The sequence below is a fragment of the Haliotis cracherodii genome, unplaced genomic scaffold (assembly GCF_022045235.1).
Source record: "Haliotis cracherodii isolate W230 unplaced genomic scaffold, xgHalCrac1.p SCAF_2, whole genome shotgun sequence".
NCBI classification, from domain to species: domain Eukaryota; kingdom Metazoa; phylum Mollusca; class Gastropoda; order Lepetellida; family Haliotidae; genus Haliotis; species Haliotis cracherodii.
The window spans coordinates 7821016-7842151 of record NW_027266275.1 but is presented as its reverse complement, the minus strand read 5'-3'; the positions used below and the strand labels follow the sequence as shown (position 1 = coordinate 7842151).

The 21136-nt window shown below is 41.9% G+C and overlaps 1 protein-coding gene across 4 annotated transcripts in view; it reads right to left on the bottom strand.

The window, feature by feature from the left end:
- Positions 1-21136, bottom strand: part of LOC139469678 (probable E3 ubiquitin-protein ligase HERC4) — a 55416-nt gene that overhangs the window by 15048 nt on the left and 19232 nt on the right. For 2 of the 4 annotated variants that reach the window (XR_011653739.1, XM_071251916.1), the window contains exons 12-24: positions 20134-20245; positions 19150-19339; positions 17060-17109; positions 14841-14900; positions 14113-14298; positions 13817-13903; positions 12745-12909; positions 11768-11815; positions 3965-4060; positions 3641-3759; positions 2486-2533; positions 2330-2396; positions 159-241 (exon numbers count right to left, since the gene is read on the bottom strand). Coding sequence is in view for 3 of the 4 variants with exons in the window: in XM_071251916.1 (XP_071108017.1) it covers positions 159-241; positions 2330-2396; positions 2486-2533; positions 3641-3759; positions 3965-4060; positions 11768-11815; positions 12745-12909; positions 13817-13903; positions 14113-14298; positions 14841-14900; positions 17060-17109; positions 19150-19339; positions 20134-20245 (1311 nt within the window). In the remaining variant the exon portion in view is untranslated. Of the gene's footprint in view, positions 1-158; positions 242-2329; positions 2397-2485; positions 2534-3640; positions 3760-3964; positions 4061-11767; positions 11816-11882; positions 11931-12744; positions 12910-13816; positions 13904-14112; positions 14299-14840; positions 14901-17059; positions 17110-19149; positions 19340-20133; positions 20246-21136 lie in introns of all 4 variants that reach the window. The other 2 variants (XM_071251917.1, XM_071251918.1) reach the window with 2 other exon arrangements.

Below are 21136 nucleotides of genomic sequence, written 5' to 3'. Positions count from 1 at the left end.
ATGTACCTCATGTAGTTTTGTACCTATGATGCAATAAGGAAATCGATCAGTCAATGATGATTAAAATAGCACATCTTGAGGTTTGACATGCTGTGAGGAGATAGAATGAAGGCACATTAATTCCCTTTCATTACTGAAGAGAACACAGGGAGGTCTACCTGTTGTCCTGATTGACACACTTCTTGCTGCCGTTGTCACATAGTTCCAATGTCTTCACCTCCCCAAACACCTCCAGTGTGATCTGCACAACAGTCAATGAGTAAGTCAATTGGGCCATTTAGATTATTTTTTTTAAATAACTCATAGCTTTTAGACTACTTGTAGGAGGAAAGCGCCATGTGACACCAGTTGCCAACAGTTGAATCTAGGATTCGATCCCATCCGGGACAGGGACAGGAACAGGACAGTCGAGCAGGTGACCCATAGATGTTGTCTGCCCATCTTCAAATATACCTGCCTGCATACAGACATTAAAAGCATTGAAAAATCGCAAAAAAAGAAGAAGAGACAAATCAAGTCTTGCTTCAGCTAAAATAACGCAAACAATTACTTGAGAATCTACAGGAGTTATGATAAAACTGAATACATAAGGCTAAAAAATTTTGGTTCTCAGGCACCGCAGCATCATTACAAAGTCCACCATACATTTTCTTTTTAATTCCATTTTCAAAAACTTGACCACCTGATCCTGTTAGTGGCCTCTCACGACAAGCATAGTTGCCTTTGGGTTGCTGAAGACCTGTTCTACACTGGATCTTCATGTGTTCAAATGACATGTTATCAACAATCTGTGCACAAAACTTTGCAGTCCTGTCTCGTAGCATCATTTTCAGTAGTATTAAGCTATCACTATCTGACCTTACTAAACAACCTACTTTTACTAGATTTGGGCTTCGTACCAGTGGCTAAAGTCACAGACTGAATCAGCAACGTGACTCATTAAAACCCTACCAATCCCCAATGTAGTTTGCTCTCATTTCAAGTAGGGAGAACTAAGGACCTATTATAAGGAACAAAGGATTGGGGCGAGTCTGGATCAGAAAGCCAGTGGTCCATAACCTGAGCAACAATTCATGCCATTCTTTGTAATGCTGCATTGAACAGTATTTCAGTCATATCAAAGCACACCCACCATGACAGCAAACAATCACCCTTGACTGCCATTCACATACATAGTCATTATGACCATTTGAAACTGTTTTTAGTTGAATGGTGTAAAGGTTAGCTATATTTAAGTGAGTTGAGATACGATTAAGTTATTGGTAATCAAAATACTCCATAGAAACAATCAGTAAACTGATCATTTATAGTGTAATATAAAATAGCTATGTGATAAATCACAATTGGCAATGAAGAACGAGGCGTGGTATACCTCACGATAAAACACAACTCTATTTTTGAGAGAGAAGTGTCCAAACGCAGTGGCTGAACGATTGCATCCAAAAGTGGGAGGGATATGAAAATCGGTATTCAGAGAAAAGGTACAGATAATCAACGTGAGGATTGTGAGAATATGCGGGAATTACCAAACTTAACCCACCTGTTCATAAAATGGACTTGTCCAACATTGCCAAGGTCGGATTCTATTCAGGGAGTCATCATTATTACAACTAAGGTAACTTTTTTTAAGCCTGTACATTTTATCATCATCCTTAAAGAGGCTGTACATAATGTTGAGATCTCATATAAGAAATAATCAAAAATTGGTTGCTGTTTATCGTACAATAAACCACTGCAGGGAGAATAAACCACTTGGGACTGAGCCTCTCATGGTATATTCTCCCTGCAGTGTTTTAAAGGAGAATAAACCACTCGGAGCTGTACCCATAATGGTTTATTCTCCCTGCAGTGTTCTACTGTTTGATAAACAACTCCCACTCGTTGTTTACTACTTGAGTTTATTACCTTCGAGGACAAACATATCGGGGTTCATAAAGATCATATGTGCCCTAGGGTCACATCACTTCACAAGACAACAGTGTATTGTTTCCGTCATCCGGATGGCATTGTTGATGTCATTCGAATCTTAATGTGATGTGAGGTCGGAATTACGTCACACTAGAACACGTCATAGCTGAAGATTGTTGACGTCATTCCACAAATTGTAGTTCTGCTGCTGTTGCAGCTAGCTGTCCTTATAGGTAAACACTAAAATTTGTCTCTGTATATGTAGACATCTTCTTCGGTAATAAATAGAACATTATATTCGTGTTCATGTCATAATATGTTTATGACACTCATGCCTAAATTCCGGTATTCAGACACTCGTGTCTTAAACCTAGAATGACATGAACACTCATATAGTATCCTCTATATTCTAAATACCCACCTCAAACGTAAGGCCAAAGATCTCCTCCACATCATTCCCCTCATGCTCCAACAAATGCTGCAAACTCCTGCAACACACAATCACACTCCACATAATGGATGGACCTTGACGTGTCAGACATCATGACACACCTACAACACAAGAATGGCTACTCACCTCCCTACAGTAGGCAGCAGTTGTTTCATGTCGTCTATCGATGGCACTCTGAAACAAAATCCTCCCGATCAAACACACAGTATCTTCTAGGGAACTGAGTCCCTTGGCCAAACAATACCACCTCCAGGGATTTATCTACCCCTGCTCAGAGGCCGATATTCGGACCCAGGTCTGTAGCAAATACCAGTTCACAGCAGGTGAATCACCTTAATGAATCACTACGGTACAAGGAAGTGTTCATTGCCTTATTTGTGATGGACTTTGAAAAATCTGTGTGTGTGCATGTGAAGTGCTAAAGGAGCCGCTTATGCCTTGACTGGATATAACAGGGTTAGTAAACATTTTTACTCCAAGTGAAACTTCAAGCTATTAGTCATCATCCCCTACCCTCTTCAAGGCTTGGAACAGTGAGGTAAGGTATCCAGAGCTAGAAACTAACATTTAGTCCACTAGTTCTTAAAAATGGCAAATTTCTGCTAGTCCTTGGGACACATTAACTATTCGGCAGTTTGGCAACGAGTATAGGACAAGTGCCAATTTCTACCACTGGTGTCCCTACTGGATTCTTTGATAGGCATTTACTGGGGTATAAGTTGGAAGAACATTGAGACATGCTTTTACGGATAACATTTGTTTGTTAGTTTGTTGTTTAAAGCCACATTCAGCAATATACCAGCTATATGACAGAGGTATGTAAATAATCATGTCTGGACCAGACAATCCAGTGATTGACATCATGAGCATCCATCCACGCAATTGGGATACAATGACATGCATCAACTAAGTCAGCGAGCCTGACCACCCGATCCCGTTAGTCGCCTCTTATGACTTTAATGTTTGTGATGTTTCAGGGCTACTTTTTGCCCCTTCAGCAGGTGAACAAAGGGGAAGACGTAGCCCTGTTATTACAAATAATAAAGAAGTTGTTATCTATAAAAGTTCCATGTCTTTAGGTATCTATTTTCGCCGGTAATTTTCAATTATTGTACTGATTGTTTTGGTCACTAATTTGCATTTTTCTCTAATCTTGTCACAACAAATAATGGATTCTGAGTTTGGATTTCCCTGACAGCTAAATGACAAAACAGTGTATGTTATCTTCAAAATGCATGGCTGCACTGAACCTGATGCTCTGCACAATTGTCAACTGGTTACCGTTTTAGTAGTTTCTTGTACAGAGCTTGTGGGAAGTGTAGATCGATGATGGTGAAGTTGTAGATAGCAAGTCCACAGAGGATCCCGATGAGATGGAACATGGAGTTGTCCTCAAATGTCTGCAAAAGTAGCACGAGGGGAGATGGTGACAGTGTTTACAGAGTGGACAGAGACAAGAGCATCGATTGCATTTATGAACTTGAAAGTGTTCCATTTGATCAGTTCAATTAGTGAGTGGAAAGTCAAACATGAAATTCACAAAGAATTTGTATGTCTTGTTTTGTCTTAAATTCTAGTACTCATTGAGTGTGTAGCTGACCTTACCTGTGGGTTAAACCACTGCATGTGGGATTCTTCATGGTAGCGGAACATCCCGTATTTGGGGTCGAGAACCTCTCTCAGTAACAGCAGGAAGAATTCCTGGGGACACAGACAAACACATCAGACAGGGTCATATCGAGGGGACAGAGTTACAATGGGCCACAGACAGGGTTACATTGTGAAGACACAGGCAGGGTTACAATGGGACACAGACAGGGTTACATTGGGGAGACAGACAGGGTTACAATGGGGAGATAGACATGGTTACAATGGGACACAGGGTTACATTGGGGAGACAGACAGGGTTACAATGGGGAGATAGACATGGTTACAATGGGACACAGGGTTACATTGTGGAGACAGACAGGGTTACAATGGGGAGATAGACATGGTTACAATGGGACACAGGGTTACATTGGGGAGACAGACAGGGTTACAATGGGGAGATAGACAGGGTTACAATGGGACACAGGGTTACAATGGGGAGACAGACAAGGTTACAATGGGGAGATAGACATGGTTACAATGGGACACAGGGTTACAATGGGGAGACAGACAGGGTTACAATGAGGAGATAGACAGGGTTACATTGGGACACAGGGTTAAATTGGGGAGACAGACAAGGTTACAATGGGGAGATAGACAGGGTTACAATGGGACACAGGGTTAAATTGGGGAGACAGACAAGGTTACAATGGGGAGATAGACAGGGTTACAATGGGGAGATAGACAGGGTTACAATGGGGAGATAGACAGGGTTACAATGGGGAGATAGACATGGTTACATTGGGACACAGACAGGGTTACAATGGGGAGACAGACAGGGTTACAATGGGGAGATAGACAGGGTTACAATGGGGAGATAGACAGGGTTACAATGGGGAGATAGACATGGTTACATTGGGACACAGACAGGGTTACAATGGGGAGATAGACATGGTTACAATGGGACACAGGGTTACATTGTGGAGACAGACAGGGTTACAATGGGACACAGTCAGGGTTACAATGGGACACAGGCAGGGTTACAATGGGACACAGTCAGGGTTACAGTGGGACACAGTCAGGGTTACAATGGGACACAGGCAGGGTTAAATTGGGACACAGTCAGGGTTACAGTGGGACACAGTCAGGGTTACAGTGGAACACAGGCAGGGTTACAATGGGACACAGGCAGAGTTACAATGGTACACAGGCAGGGTTACAATGGGACACAGTCAGGGTTACAATGGGACACAGGCAGGGTTACAATGGGACACAGTCAGGGTTACAATGGGACACAGGCAGGGTTACAGTGGGACACAGGCAGGGTTACAATGGGACACAGTCAGGGTTACAATGGGACACAGGCAGGGTTACAATGGGACACAGGCAGGGTTACAATGGGACACAGGCAGGGTTACAATGGGACACAGTCAGGGTTACAATGGGACACAGTCAGGGTTACAATGGGACACAGGCAGGGTTACAATGGGACACAGTCAGGGTTACAATGGGACACATTCAGGGTTACAGTGGGACACAGGCAGGGTTACAGTGGGGCACAGGCAAGGTTACAGTGGGACACAGGCAGGGTTACAGTGGGACACAGGCAGGGTTACAGTGGGGCACAGGCAAGGTTACAGTGGGACACAGTCAGGGTTACAATGGGACACAGGCAGGGTTACAATGGGACACAGTCAGGGTTACAGTGGGACACAGTCAGGGTTACAATGGGACGCAGGCAGGGTTACAATGGGACACAGGCAGGGTTACAATGGGACACAGTCAGGGTTACAATGGGACACAGTCAGAGTTACAATGGGACACAGGCAGGGTTACAATGGGACACAGTCAGAGTTACAATGGGACACAGGAAGGGTTACAATGGGACACAGGCAGGGTTACAGTGGGACACAGGCAGGGTTACAATGGGACACAGTCAGGGTTACAATGGGACACAGGCAGGGTTACAGTGGGACACAGGCAGGGTTACAATAGGACACAGGGTTACAATGGGACACAGTCAGGGTTACAGGGGGACACAGGCAGGGTTACAGTGGGACACAGGCAGGGTTACAATGGGACACAGGCAGGGTTACAGTGGGACACAGGCAGGGTTACAGTGGGACACAGTCAGGGTTACAGTGGGACACAGACAGGGTTACAGTGGGACACAGGCAGGGTTACAGTGGGACACAGGCAGGGTTACAGTGGGACACAGACAGGGTTACAATGGGACACAGGCAGGGTTACAATGGGACACAGGCAGGGTTAAAGTGGGACAAAGGCAGGGTTACAGTGGGACACAGGCAGGGTTACAGTGGGACACAGACAGGGTTACAATGGGACACAGGCAGGGTTACAGTGGGACACAGGCAGGGTTACAATGGGACACAGTCAGGGTTACAATGGGACACAGTCAGAGTTACAATGGGACACAGGCAGGGTTACAATGGGACACAGTCAGAGTTACAATGGGACACAGGAAGGGTTACAATGGGACACAGGCAGGGTTACAGTGGGACACAGGCAGGGTTACAATGGGACACAGGCAGGGTTACAATGGGACACAGGCAGGGTTACAGTGGGACACAGGCAGGGTTACAATGGGACACAGGCAGGGTTAAAGTGGGACAAAGGCAGGGTTACAGTGGGACACAGGCAGGGTTACAGAGGGACACAGGCAGGGTTACAGTGGGACACAGGCAGGGTTACAATAGGACACAGGGTTACAGTGGGACACAGGCAGGGTTACAATGGGACACAGGCAGGGTTACAATGGGACACAGGCAGGGTTACAGTGGGACACAGGCAGGGTTACAATAGGACACAGGGTTACAATGGGACACAGTCAGGGTTACAGGGGGACACAGGCAGGGTTACAGTGGGACACAGGCAGGGTTACAATGGGACACAGGCAGGGTTACAGTGGGACACAGGCAGGGTTACAGTGGGACACAGTCAGGGTTACAGTGGGACACAGGCAGGGTTACAGTGGGACACAGGCAGGGTTACAATGGGACACAGGCAGGGTTACAGTGGGACAAAGGCAGGGTTACAATGGGACACAGGCAGGGTTACAGTGGGACACAGACAGGGTTACAGTGGGACACAGACAGGGTTACAATGGGACACAGGCAGGGTTACAGTGGGACACAGGCAGGGTTACAGTGGGACACAGTCAGGTAGACATCAGAGAGTCACACATGAGACAAGGTTACATGGGGACACAGGCACACGTCAGACAGACATTGGATAGGGCTAAATGGGCACACCACTGCTACTATGCAGCAATCATCTTAACATACCTTCATACTTTACACATCAACACAAGCTGCCAATATTTCATTTTTATAAATCAACAGGTTTGCAATTTTGACTTGCAACAAATCATTAAATATTTTATACAATATTCAAGATGCAATCCTTCATCCTTCCTTATTTGAGACAGTTCTCTTATCAATATTGACAAAATTATGCAACTGTCAACAAACAAGAATTAATTTTTCCACAAATGCACTGAATCAAATATCTGATATGCAAAGCACCTCTCAAAAATATAATTAATTAAAATCGATGTCATGCAAACCCAGAGCCACCAAGTTTTTACTTAAGCCATGCATGTACATGTCCAAATAGCCATTTACAGGAAAACGATGAATGACCACATTGAAAGACATTTCTACTGATGCGGCAACATTGTAACGCAATGTACAACAACGGTAAAGTACAAACTCCTTGGCTCTAACAGAAGTTCAACTGAAGGGTCCCCAGCGTGCAATCAAGGTAGGTAACTGCTTCCACTTGCCAATGTTTACAAATATGAGTTGGATGGATAGATAAACAAACCATTCAATAAATCTGCTTATCATTTTCTTCTTGAACCAAACTTTGTGTCCATATCACCTTAAATGTCTCAATATTTCAATAATGGAGGAACAATAATAGGGAGGGAGTGTTAAAGCTTTATGCAACACCAGCAATTTTCCATCTATGCTTGTAGAGTTGTCGAGGCATTATTACCATGTTTACTCCCCACACACCTAGGCTTGGACAGCTGGAATAACCACATCATTATCAGGATATAGCCTGCACTTTTATGTCACCTAAAATGCTGATAAACCTTTGACAAGCTTCATCTTCACATCATGAGTTGGGTTTCATGCAAGAAACTGCATAAAGTCAAAGGGTGTTGACATTTACCACTCTGGTAAACTGACACAAGCATGGATATGGTGCTTGGACAGATGATCAGAATCATCACGGTAGCTTAGACAACTGAGCCACCCCTATCCCCTTCAGGAAGATTACCGTATTCGATGTAATAAGCGCCCAGGGTGCTCTCAAAATTAGAACTGGGGAAAAACATAGTTAAATGATAAATTTTGTGGTTTATGCTGACAGCCTGAAATGTTTATGTACGACAGATATGTTTTTCCAGAATTTTATTGTCTATAATTAAGGATGGATAGAACACACGAGTGCGTATTATATGCGAATAAATAAGTCTTGTGTACATTGATCAATTGGAAGGGATGTCAATTGGGCTTATTCACTAGCCAATATATTAGCAAATATCGCCGTGGGTGCTTATTAGAGCGGGGCGCTTATTATGTTGAATACGGTAGTTGTAAACTCTGGTTAACCAGAACATGGTAAGTTTACTTGGAAGCACTGACACAGCAGTCTAACTTGACTGCACTCTGTGAGAAAAGACCAACACCATGGAATGCCTATACTTAGATCTTATCTGTAAGACATGGGCATAACAGCACATTCGGGAAGGACTGGAGGGAGCCTTAGTGTGTGTACCTGGGTATATAGTTGCTATGTGCATTGTCAGAACTGGATGATGTACAAATCCCACACTTGTTTATCAGTGGCAAAAATGTTAAGCAAATGAAGATTAATACGCTTGAGGTAATACCAGGTCACACCTGATCTCTTTCAGACTTTGTTTAAAGCTTACAAGTCTATGACACCTGACATCAAACAAAGGACAACACGACAATAAAATCACAATATCGGCAATTTGTACAGTTCTTGAATTATTGACATTACTATCTTCTGTTTGAATAAGAGGTTAACAATTAATTACTGATCACACATAGGATAACTTTTAATGATATTATTATATTCATAAGTCACTGCCTGACAACAAAGTTTTAGTTGAGGAAGAGGGAAAACACCGAACATGCTCAAACAAACAACACGATAACAACAATCCACCAATCCATCTCTTGCATCAGGAGTTTCAGTTCAAATAGTGTTTGAATCACGTTAATTTAGGCAGTGGCTTTCCTTAAAAGGATCAGTGAACATGGAGCATCCAAATAAAGACCTTTTAGCTAAATCATCCCTGCTATAGCTATGAAATGGTTAGATAATAGATCTACTGCACGGTGTACATATTTGCACATATTTGATGTCGACGTATTTAAGCAAACATGAGTAAATGTCATTGAAGTCAATGTCTATATTCCAATATGGAGAGGATATCATAATTGGATTACTTTTGTTTTATCCTAATGTGTGTTGTCAAAATATGTTTTTAAAAAATGAAGACCTCTCATCTGTCCAATTTCAGAATATGTCTTGTACATTTAGATAGTACAAGGGGTCTATAGCCTACAGTGCGGAATGAATAAAGAATATCGATGTGTTGTGAGAGCTTCATCGGTGGAGCCACAGATCACTTATTTCTCCACTTATCTCAGCTAACTTCTCTACTTAAGTCAACATACTTCTCCACTTATCTCAGCTAACTTCTCTACTTAAGTCAACATACTTCTCCACTTATCTCAACTAACTTCTCTACTTATGTCAACTTACTTCTCCACTTATCTCAACTAACTTCTCTACTTATGTCAACTTACTTCTCCACTTATCTCAACTAACTTCTCTACTTATGTCAACTTACTTCTCCACTTATCTCAACTAACTTCTCTACTTATGTCAACTTACTTCTCCACTTATCTCAACTAACTTCTCTACTTATGTCAACTTACTTCTCCACTTATCCCAACTAAATCCTCTTCTTATGTCAACTTACTTCTCCACTCACTTCTCTACTTATGTCAACTTACTTCTCCACTTATCTCAGCTAACTTCTATACTTATGTCAACTTACTTCTCCACTGATCTCAACTAACTCCTCTTCTTATGTCAACTTACTTCTCCACTTATCTCAGCTAACTTCTCTACCTATGTCAACTTACTTCTTGCACAATTTCCTTTCAAACAAAGCACATTATGAATAAATATTGACTTTCCCCAATTTTGAAATTTTGTTTCATAATCTACAACTTGATGACATGAGAAAAGGGTCTGTATTCAACTAGACTCATTAATTAATTTGTAATACTTCTTGCAATTCATTACTTCATTGTAGCTTTGCAATGACAATACTGACAAAAAAATATTGTGGGGGAGAAAATGATGAATATGATAATAGTTACAAAGAATATGACACTGAACATAATCTTAAAGGTATCTGACCAATGCAAGAGCATACTGGTACTGAATGCAAGAGCATACTGGTACCGAGTGCAAGAGCATACTGGTACTGAATGCAAGAGCATACTGGTACTGAATGCAAGAGCATACTGGTACTGAATGCAAGAGCATACTGGTACTGTAGGCAAGAGCATACTGGTACTGAATGCAAGAGCATACTGGTACTGTAGGCAAGAGCATACTGGTACTGAATGCAAGAGCATACTGGTACTGTAGGCAAGAGCATACTGGTACTGAATGCAAGAGCATACTGGTACTGTAGGCAAGAGCATACTGGTACTGAATGCAAGAGCATACTGGTACTGAATGCAAGAGCATACTGGTACTGAATGCAAGAGCATACTGGTACTGAATGCAAGTAACACTTTCTTATGTTTTTGATAGTTTGTATTTTTCCATAATAAGTTTTTTGGTGATTGATAAGAATATTTTAATATACAAATGCTTATGTTACCAATCACTTAAAGGACTACCTGCTGCTCCCCTGCTTATACAACTTCCTTTTTCCTGCTAAATTGATGCATGTAGTTCAAGTAGCGGTGTACGATTCCCCCAATATTCAGTACACTGTGACATTCTACTGTACAAGACTACATTTGTAGCTTATGCAAAAACTATACAAGTATAATCCGACGAACTAAAGTGACAAGTGGTATAAACATAAATAGTAACATACTGTTTTCTGCATGTTTGTAAAGAAGTCTCAATCTAGTTTTATTAACTGATTCAAATTTACTTTTCTTTTCCTTTGAAGATGGAAATGTTTCCATGACTCGTGTTGTGACTGGTATCATGGCTCCCTACGCGAGACATATCGTATTGCAAGTGTACAGTTACTGCCCTGTGTTCCAAGGTCACAACAGTATTACGTCGACTAATAGTTAAATAGCTCCTGACAAAAGTTTTAAACAATAGGCGGATCCAGAGGGGGTCCAGGCGGTCCGGACACAACCTGCCCCCTTGAAAACTAAAATGTAGTATGTTTAGGCACTAAAATTATCTGAGAGAGGATTTTAATATTTTGGATCCCTCCCTTTTAAAAATGCTGGATCCGCACTCATAAGCAGTTTGGAAAAGACAGCCACAATAAACACTGAACAAACAGAAGCAAACATCTTCATTTATTTTTATAATAAACTCAGTAGTATTGCTTCTCTGAAAACGATGGATCAGCAGAACACAATTAACCATGTTAATGAAAATCAAGGTTTTGGAGAGGGTGAATCTGCCCTCCCACGCTAAGCATAGCATGGAGCGATGTCGAGTACAATGAACTGACATGCTGAGTACACGATGGTTAAGTCGCACCTTACGGACCCCGCCCTCATCCACTGCTTCCTCGCCGAGGAACACCACCTGCAACAGTGGCAGACAATACTACACAGTCAGTCCTGCAGACTACCACGGACAGAAAATAGTTTACCTTCTTTAATCCACCAGCATCTATTGCCTCTTCTCCCATAAACAAAATCTGAAATATAAGACTTGGCAATCATCTGTGTACATACAGTAGATACACTGGAAAATGTCACAGACTGAATGAGTGAATAGGGTTTTACACCGTTTTTAGAAATTTTCTAGCAACATCAGTGTGTGAATGAGTGAATATGGTTTTACACTGTTTTTAGAAATTTTCCAGCAACATCAGTGTGTGAATGAGTGAATATGGTTTTACCCCGCTTTTAGCAATATCCCACCAATATCATGGCAGGGGACACCAGAAATGGGCTACACACATTGTACCCATGTCGGGAATCCAACCTGGGTCTTTGGCGTGACTGGGCACTAGGCTACCCCACCGCCCCCCAGCAACATCACAGCAGAGGACACCAGAAATTGCCACAGATGACAAAAGTTCATGTCAAATATATGAGATGAATAAAACAAGTGAATACTTATCCATACTTTCAGTTACAATGAAACCTTGTTATCTCAATTGTTATTTGTAAGTGGTTTTTGTGTAGTTATGTTTGTTGAGGTTGTCAGTGGCGGTAAATGATTGAAATATGGTGAAAAATATCAAGTGCTGTCACGGCCAGATGTGAACCGCAGTCAATAGCCACAGTGAGTGGAACATCCAGAATGGTTCTGTGCCATAGCTAGAGTTATCCACCCTTGTTGTCTACCTCATCATGGCAGGCTTCATCATTTGAGAAGTTTCAGGATGGGACAGTTTCTAGAAGGCTGACAATAATAAGAGTTAGAGTATAAAAGAGTGACGAGAATTTCTCCAATGAATGTATGTGTCATGTTCATTAATGACTAAATCTTCACAATGTTCTTACTTTGAGAGGTTTCTTCAGATCTGCACTGGTATACTTAATGAGCTGTTGTAGAGTGTCCTGAACCAAATTTTCACGGGTAACAAATAACACGAGACACGGGTTCACTGGGTCGATAGGCAGGAAGAGACTTGAGAAGTTCCTCTGTGCAACTTCATCTATTGCAGTCTGCAAAATACCATTTCAAATTTTAACAAAAGAACAAAAACCTTAATAACATCAGACAATATTGAATCATCCAATGCACAATCAAATTAAAAGTGTTTGTTTGTTTCTTGTTTAATAGACTGCCTCCATGGTCTAGTGGTAGAACGTCCGCCCAGAGAGAGGAAGGTCAGGGGTTTAATCCCTGGACTCGTCATAAAAAAGACAGTTGCTATATAAGTGCAACAACGTTGCACACGATGTTAAATCCCATTTCACCCCACCTCACTTCTTGATTAATGCTGCACTCAGCACTATGACAGCAGCTCATAAATAATTGAGCCTGGTCCTGACAAACAAGTCATTGGATCTAATGAGCATCAATTCATGCCGTTGGGAGACGAGGACAATCAATCAACGACATCACCGAGCCTGAACACCCGAACCAATAAGTCATCTCGTACTACATGCATGGGTTGCTGGGGACTGATTCTAGCCCGGAATTGGAATGCCTGACCATTCTGCAAACCCAAACAATATTGAAATAGGGCTGCATTTCTGACTTGCATCACCAACCAAAACATCGACTGACACAGTGTAGGATGCAGTGTCCGAAATAACCGCCTGCCTGACATTCATGGGTCACCTGCCCAACTGTCTTGTTGGGTCTAAAATTATTTCATTGGCTTTGCAGTCAACACATGAAAAGTACCATTTTCTGGGCACCTATTCTACCCCAGTATCCCCATAGGATTCATTGACTGAGAGATATCTGAAGTAAATGAATTTCAACAGTCGTTACTTTTATCTATTTTAGGTTTTCTATGGCCATTAAAATTTACCACAATGACTTGCGCTACAGTAATTGACATGGGTATCCCTTCTCGTTGACTATTACAGGTATGTAAACAGTAACGCTGTGGCAACGTACCTGCATCTGCATCATGGCATCGGTCTGCAGGAGCATGCTCTTGGCCGCCGCATCGAACAGGAATGGATAGTTACAGAAGTGGAGGCCCTGCCCAATACAGATGGTTATATCAACATCAGAAAGTGCCATTAGTACACAACAATACTAACACGATGATTACTCAAAATTGATCAGAAGTATCCCATGACATAGCCGACTCTTTTGGAGGGATTTGGGCTTTTTTGCTGTCTTTAACATGTATAAAATAAAATAAAATAATATATAAAAACAAGAGGCCATACAACACAATTTCTCACCTGTTGCCTGAGTCTGGAGTTCTGCTGAACCCAACTGACATAGTCAGCTTTGATGTTAATCTTGTCCTTGAGTTCTCCGACATAGAACTTGTGATAGGGGATGATCTGCCCATTCTGTTCATTGACCACATTCAGTTTCTTCAAGATCTCCAGTGACACATAGAGGCCCTTGCCTCGCTTTTCACTCTGAAGCAAAAACACCACAATCACATATGGAAATGTTTTCTCTGGTGAGGAAATTGTTTTGACAAGTGTATTATTGTCATGATTATCATTCTTGAGTGAGTGAGTATGGTTTTACGCTGCCTTTAGCAATATTCCAGCAATATCACAGCGGAGGACACCAGAAATGGGCTTCACACATTGTACCCATGTGGGGAATCGAACCCGGGTCTTTGGCGTGATGAGCGAATGCTTTAACCACTAGGCTACCCCACCGCCCCTTATCATTTTTGAAGGGAAGTAACTTGTAAATGATTAAACATTGATATCTGACTGATCCAAACACTAATATACTTTTTTGTTCTTTGCAACTAGAAAATGTTTCAATTTTGGGGGGTACCTGTCAGCACATGGCATGTGCCCTTCCCAATTACTGGATTTCTAAGTGTGCCCTTTAGGCACATGGAACTTATTTTCACCATGCCATTATCACTCTAACGGTTATGGGTACTTTGAGCAAGATCATTGAGGAAAGAAGTATTTGCTCTGTAAGACTTCCGTCATACCTCATGAGGATTCGTGGTGTCTGGCAGCTGCAGGATATACTGGACACACTGCTTATACACCTGCACAAACAAACAGCAGGTCATACAACATGTCTGTCATCATTGGTCTGATGGGGTGTATGTCCACAAACAAACCTATTGCTTGCATTATGATTGTGGTTTACGACAAAGAACTGTGAAATCTCGGAACTAATTTCTAACCCATCCAAGTTTACATGCATGCACGTACGCATGCCGCTAATGCCGCTATTTCAGCTAATGCTTCTCGAAAGCGCTATTGCATCTGTGAGAAATATAAACATATCAAACATCAAAGGCAGTCTTGAAGAAGTAAGTCAGCTGGGATATAAAAAGTACATAATTTTTTCTGTGATCTGATGAGAAAGTTTTTGAGGAGATTAGCAACATTTCAGTCATATTCAAATTCCAATTAATATACTTTTAGCAAACTTGAACTCCCTTAAAATAACAAACATCCACAAAAAATCCATTGAGCCATTTCGGACAAGAAGTAAAAAATGTAAAAAGTTTGGCCAGGGGAGCGAAAATTAACATTGTCATTGATTGCATATACAAAGAGTCAAATTGTGACAAAATAATAGGTTGTCGTATGTAGCATTCGGATATCAGGATCATTGTGAGTGAGTGAGTTGGTTTTACACAGCTATGGACAGTGTGTATTTCAGTTTATTATTGGCATGTCAGATTAATTTGTGAGGATAGCACACAGTGTCTCAGGTCTTGGAAGTTCACCAATATGGAGAAACTCAGAAGGACAAGTGTGGTACTGACAAACCAAGGATCATAATCAGGTCAAGTGTGGTACTGACAAACCAAGGATCATAATCAGGTCAAGTGTGGGACTCACACCTACAATCATCGGATTCTGGCATGCCTAAAGGACGCACCCTCTCGTCAGTGATTTTGGTGGAGACAAATAGCATTTGGACATTTTCATGAACTTACCAGCATTATACAGAATATTCCTCCAATCCTTACGAATTCTAAAAAGCCCTTAGGGACATTTTGATTAGTCAATGACGCTCAAATGTCAAAGCAATAGTGAACAGCTGATGAATGATTTTGTAAGGGAAATTGTTGCCATACGGCAAGGATGGTCTGGTTGACAAGAAAAACATGATATAATTCACAAACAGGCCGAGAAAAAGAAATTTTTTCAAAAAACAGTATGACTGAAATAAAGGAAACAAACTGTGGAAGACGTGTGGTTGAGCAAGTTTGAATGGGCGGAGATGAACATAGATGGTGGGGAAATATTTTGTACTGTCTGCCAAGAACATACAATTTAACAGGGTTGTTGTTGGTTTGTTGTTTAACGCCGCTCTCAGCAATATTCCAGCTATATGACCGCAGTCTGTAAATAATCGAGTCTGGACCAGACACTCCAGTGATTGATATCATGAGCATCGATCCACGCAATTGGGATCGATGACATTCATCAACCAAGTCAGCGAGCCTAACCACCCGATCCCGTTAGTCGCCTTTGACAACAAGCATAGTTACCTTTTAACAGGGTAAGTGAAAATACATCTTCCAATGGCAAGTGAGTTACCTGCCTTTAAAAGTCCAGTTTCCACCCTTGCCGAAATATATATGGTATTATGGAGTTATATGTTGGCTGGACTAATGAGTATATGCATAGTCCAATCAAATTCGCTTAACGAAATCAAAATCAGGTTTGTAAGCTGTCGTGCAGATTTGGGTCGATTGCAGGATTTGCAAAGGATGTGCACCGCCAACTCAGCATCAGCATATATTTTCCAAATCTTTTCATGTTTTTAATCAAGTTGCACATGTGATTTGATTCACTTTCCAATGTCAGACCCGTTTTATCACAATATAGATCTTGGTTATTGATCAGATCATCTTGACTGGGCGCTGCCATTTTGTTTGAAGCCAATGCAAGCGATACAAGATGTGGAATCTGATTGGTCAATAGGAGAGGCATAGAAAGGACACAATTTGTACTAACCACTGATGGCGCTACAATCGAACCCAGAATTTCCAGTCTAGTTCGGCAAGGGTGGAAACTGGACTTTTATAGTCAGTTAACTCCTTTGTCTCGAGAAGATGGTGAAGGACGAGTATTATCTACTTCCCCTGCAAGATAAGTTAGGCTTAAGAAATTAGAAATTTCAAGCCCTGTTTCATAACTGGGTACCAGGACATATTGCTATGGTTGCCTCTACAAGACTTACACTGACAATTCTATGGAAATACGTCTCTTGTAAAGCGGACCACCATAAATCTGAAACATTGGAAGAAAACAAACTTAAAGACATGAAACTCCATTTAAGAATTGACGATTACTCTGTGTAAATACATGAGTATGTACCTTCAAAGAGAAAAGCCCCACTGTATGAATGTGGGGTTTGTGACAACTCTGCCAAGGTCCATGCTGTTGAACTCACAGAGCAAAAGTCAATTCTTAGGAATTTTTATTTCAAGGTTTAATGACTTCATGGGAGTCTGGCAATCACTTTTCTATTCTGTAAACAAAGCACCTTCCCTTGCATGCCTTGTGACTGCCACACAGACACCAACTGTGTCACATGTAAACATTAAACTGCCAAACATAAATAAAAACAATCAAAGAGAAAACCAAATGGGATTTCACGAGTTAGCAATGCTCCATGCATGAACCTCGTGTGAGTCTAAACACTGCCGGACATTGTGGTAATGTGTACAGCCGATGGTCCCAAGGCTTATGTGAGAAACATTAACAATGTGTGATGTAATCTGAGCACTCAGTAATCTGAAAACTATATGGCAACTCCCTCACTAGAAATGACATTGGTTTTATTGGTTGGTAAACAAGTATTTGTCACAGAGTGACGAAATATCCCCCGCCTGTACACCATAGTACCAAATATGAAGACAATCCAGCGATTAGTTCTTGAGATATTGTGGCAACACCGTTTTCCAACTCCAAAAACAGATTTGCCTGCTGTGACCTTGAAAATGGGGTCAAAGTCACCAAATCTGACAGGTGTATGCGGTGTCTGTATATACACTATAGTTCCAAATATGAAGACAATCCAGCGATTAGTTCTTGAGATATCGCGGCAACACTGTTTTCTAACTCCAAAAGCAGATTTGCCTGCTGTGACCTTGAAAATGGGATCAAGGTGACCAAAACCGACTGGTGTCTGCAGAGTCTGTATATACACCATAGTTCCAAATATGAAGACAATCCAGTGTTTAGTTCTTGAGATATCGCGGCAACACCGTTTTCCAACTCCAAAAGCAGATTTGTCTGCTGTGACCTTGAAAATGGGATCAAGGTCACCAAAACCGACTGGTGTCTGCGGAGTCTGTATATACACCATAGTTCCAAATATGAAGACATTCCAGAGATTAATTCTTGAGATATTGCGGCAACACCGTTTTCCAACTCCAAAAGCAGATATGCCTGCTGTGACCTTGAAAATGGGGTCAAGGTCACCAAAACCGACTGGTGTCTGCGGAGTCTGTATATACACCATAGTTCCAAATATGAAGACAATCCAGTGTTTAGTTCTTGAGATATCGCGGCAACAAACAGGTGGGACGTACGGACGGACGTACAGACGGTCGTGAATACTATATCCCCCGCTTCGCGCTTTCGCGCGGCGGGGGATAAAAATAGAGCTGCACTGCGTAACACCCATATGTTGTTTGTTTGTTGTTGCACTCAGCAATATTACAACTATATGACAACTACCTGTAAATAGGGGCGGTCGGGTAGCCTAGTGGTTAAAGCATTTGCACGTCACGCCGAAGACCCTGGTTCGATTCCCGACATGGGACACAATGTGTGAAGCCCATTTCTGGTGTCCCCCGCCGTGATATTGCTGGAATATTGCTAAAAGTGGCGTTAAACCATTCTCAGTCAGTCACCTGTAAATAACCAAGTGTGGACCAGACAATCTAGTGATTGACATTGTGAACAAGGATCCATGCCATTAGGGTACAATAACACACCATCAACAAGGGCACTGAGCCTCACCGCATGATTGATTTGGTCGCCCCTTCTGACCCCAGGATAGGTTTCTGGGTACCAACTCCAACCCGGACTTCCCACAGGGTACAGCCATATACATTCATGACAGAGGATTGTAGCGTATACATGCTCATAAATATGACGGGAGAAGTTGGGGCCTACATTTGACATTAATGCACTCATCAACAGTGTCTGACTTGAGATAGCTACTAGGCGACTCCATGATATATACCAGTAAATAAGGGCTGCAGAATGTAGAATGTAGCAGCCATATAGAGGGAGGCCTTATACATGATGGACTCCCACCTAAAACTTTGGACGCAACTCTGTCAAGGTTGAGGATGTTTTTTCCAAATGGGCAGATGAGTGAGCTGTAATACTTGGGCTGGTCAAAGAGATGGCATTCTGGGAGGATGAGGAACACCCTCAGGGCTTCCACATCGGGGGGCGAGGCAGGCAGACTAGGTAACAGATCTTGTTCTATGCTGTTGGTTATCTGAAATACAAAAGTATACATATGTTGTTAATGTTACTTTTATCAACTATGCCATCATAGTGTTTTGTTTGGTTGTTGTTTAAAACTGCACTAAGCAATATTACAGCTATATGATGGCAGTCTGTAAATATGAGTATTCAAGTCTGGCGAGCATTTCAACCCGATCCCGTAAGTCACCTCTTATGACAAGCATAGTTGCCTTTTATGGCAAGCATGTTACCTGTTCTAACCCGTATGTTCCCGGGTTTGCAATCACAACACTGCTTCAGATACCCAAACGAGCTTCATACATGCCTGGGTCTTGTTAGTTGTAAAGGTAAGTTGTAGCGGAGGATCACTTGAACTGTTCCCTTTGTTTTCATTTAAATTGTGTACAATGTGCGCCCGGCTACACTAACTGAGAGAGATCTATTCCAGAGAAGCATTTCCAGGACACTTCACGGCCACTCGGGGCCATCTTCTGAGGATTTAACAGAGGGTGGGTGTGTGCTCCTTGTCTTCTAGGAAAACCTGTTGATGATTCACGTATGAATTTCCATCAATGAGAGTGCATTTTCATCATATGGAATGTTTTCTTTGTCCCCCTGTCAAGGTTAGTTTCGGGTCTTTGAACATAACCATTGTACAATGTATGACAATGAATGTCGCAACCACTGAGCTATGCAGAGGATTTGAACCCATGGGCAACTATTGCTGGACAAATGCAATACCACTGCAACAGTTCAGATAGCCCCAATAATCACCCCTTCCATCTGACACTGAAACTGAAACTGACCGATGCTGTCCTGACTCACCCTCTGAATGATTATAACATTGGATGTCTGTCCAAGTTGGTGGAGGTGGTGCCGGACATTTGGCATGTCCACTCCAGGATTGCGACTACTGCTGCCGAAGTGGCGATCTTGACTGGAACACAACAGTACAAAGCAATACAGTCATTGTTCATCCGGAAACCTGCGGGGCCTATACAACAACCTTCATATCCTAGAACATGGAAGAGTGAGTGAGTGTGTGAGTGAGTGATGAGTGAGTGGGTGGCTGGGTGGGTGAGTGAGCGAGCGAGCGAGCGAGCGAGTGAGCAAGCGACAGTGAATGAGATAGTGACAGTGAATAATCAAGTCAAAACCAGGCAGACCAGACAATCGTCAATTTTCGAGAATTATACACCTAGTCTATTATGAAATATACCCTGGGACCATTGGCAATCTTATTTTCGATTAGTGGTTGGTTTGAATCACAGAAAGCTAGAAAAAAAGGCAAATCAAGTTACACTGTTCTTTCATTAAGTTAAACAAAGCAGCAATATCACGAGTAAACATTATAACTATAACTAAACAAAACATATTTAAATCAAACCCAAATCCCTCCCAACATGCCCAAATTTCCAACAAATCAAACAAGAACTTGACCATGAATTTGGAAAACACTCGATTTTGATTGGTCAATCAGGTATCAAATCACAATGAACCCCCTCTGATTGAAACAGTCGACTTGACATCCACATGGAAGATAATATTTTTAAAATAATACTTCTTTTACAGTCATTGTTTGTGGGCATATTTAAATGATTATATGTACAACTGCATTTTACAAAATACAAAGTTGCGGTAACTACAATATTCAAAGGGCGTGTGGCAATAAATTTTTCGTACAGAAAACATGATATAAATCTTCAAAGGGAATGGAGTTCAAATTTTGAGGACAAGAGACAGCATGCTACTATGCGCTGACATCATATCTGTGCGTCACAATGAACGATATGACGTCATAATAGTGATGTGCGGTGCCTTTGCAATG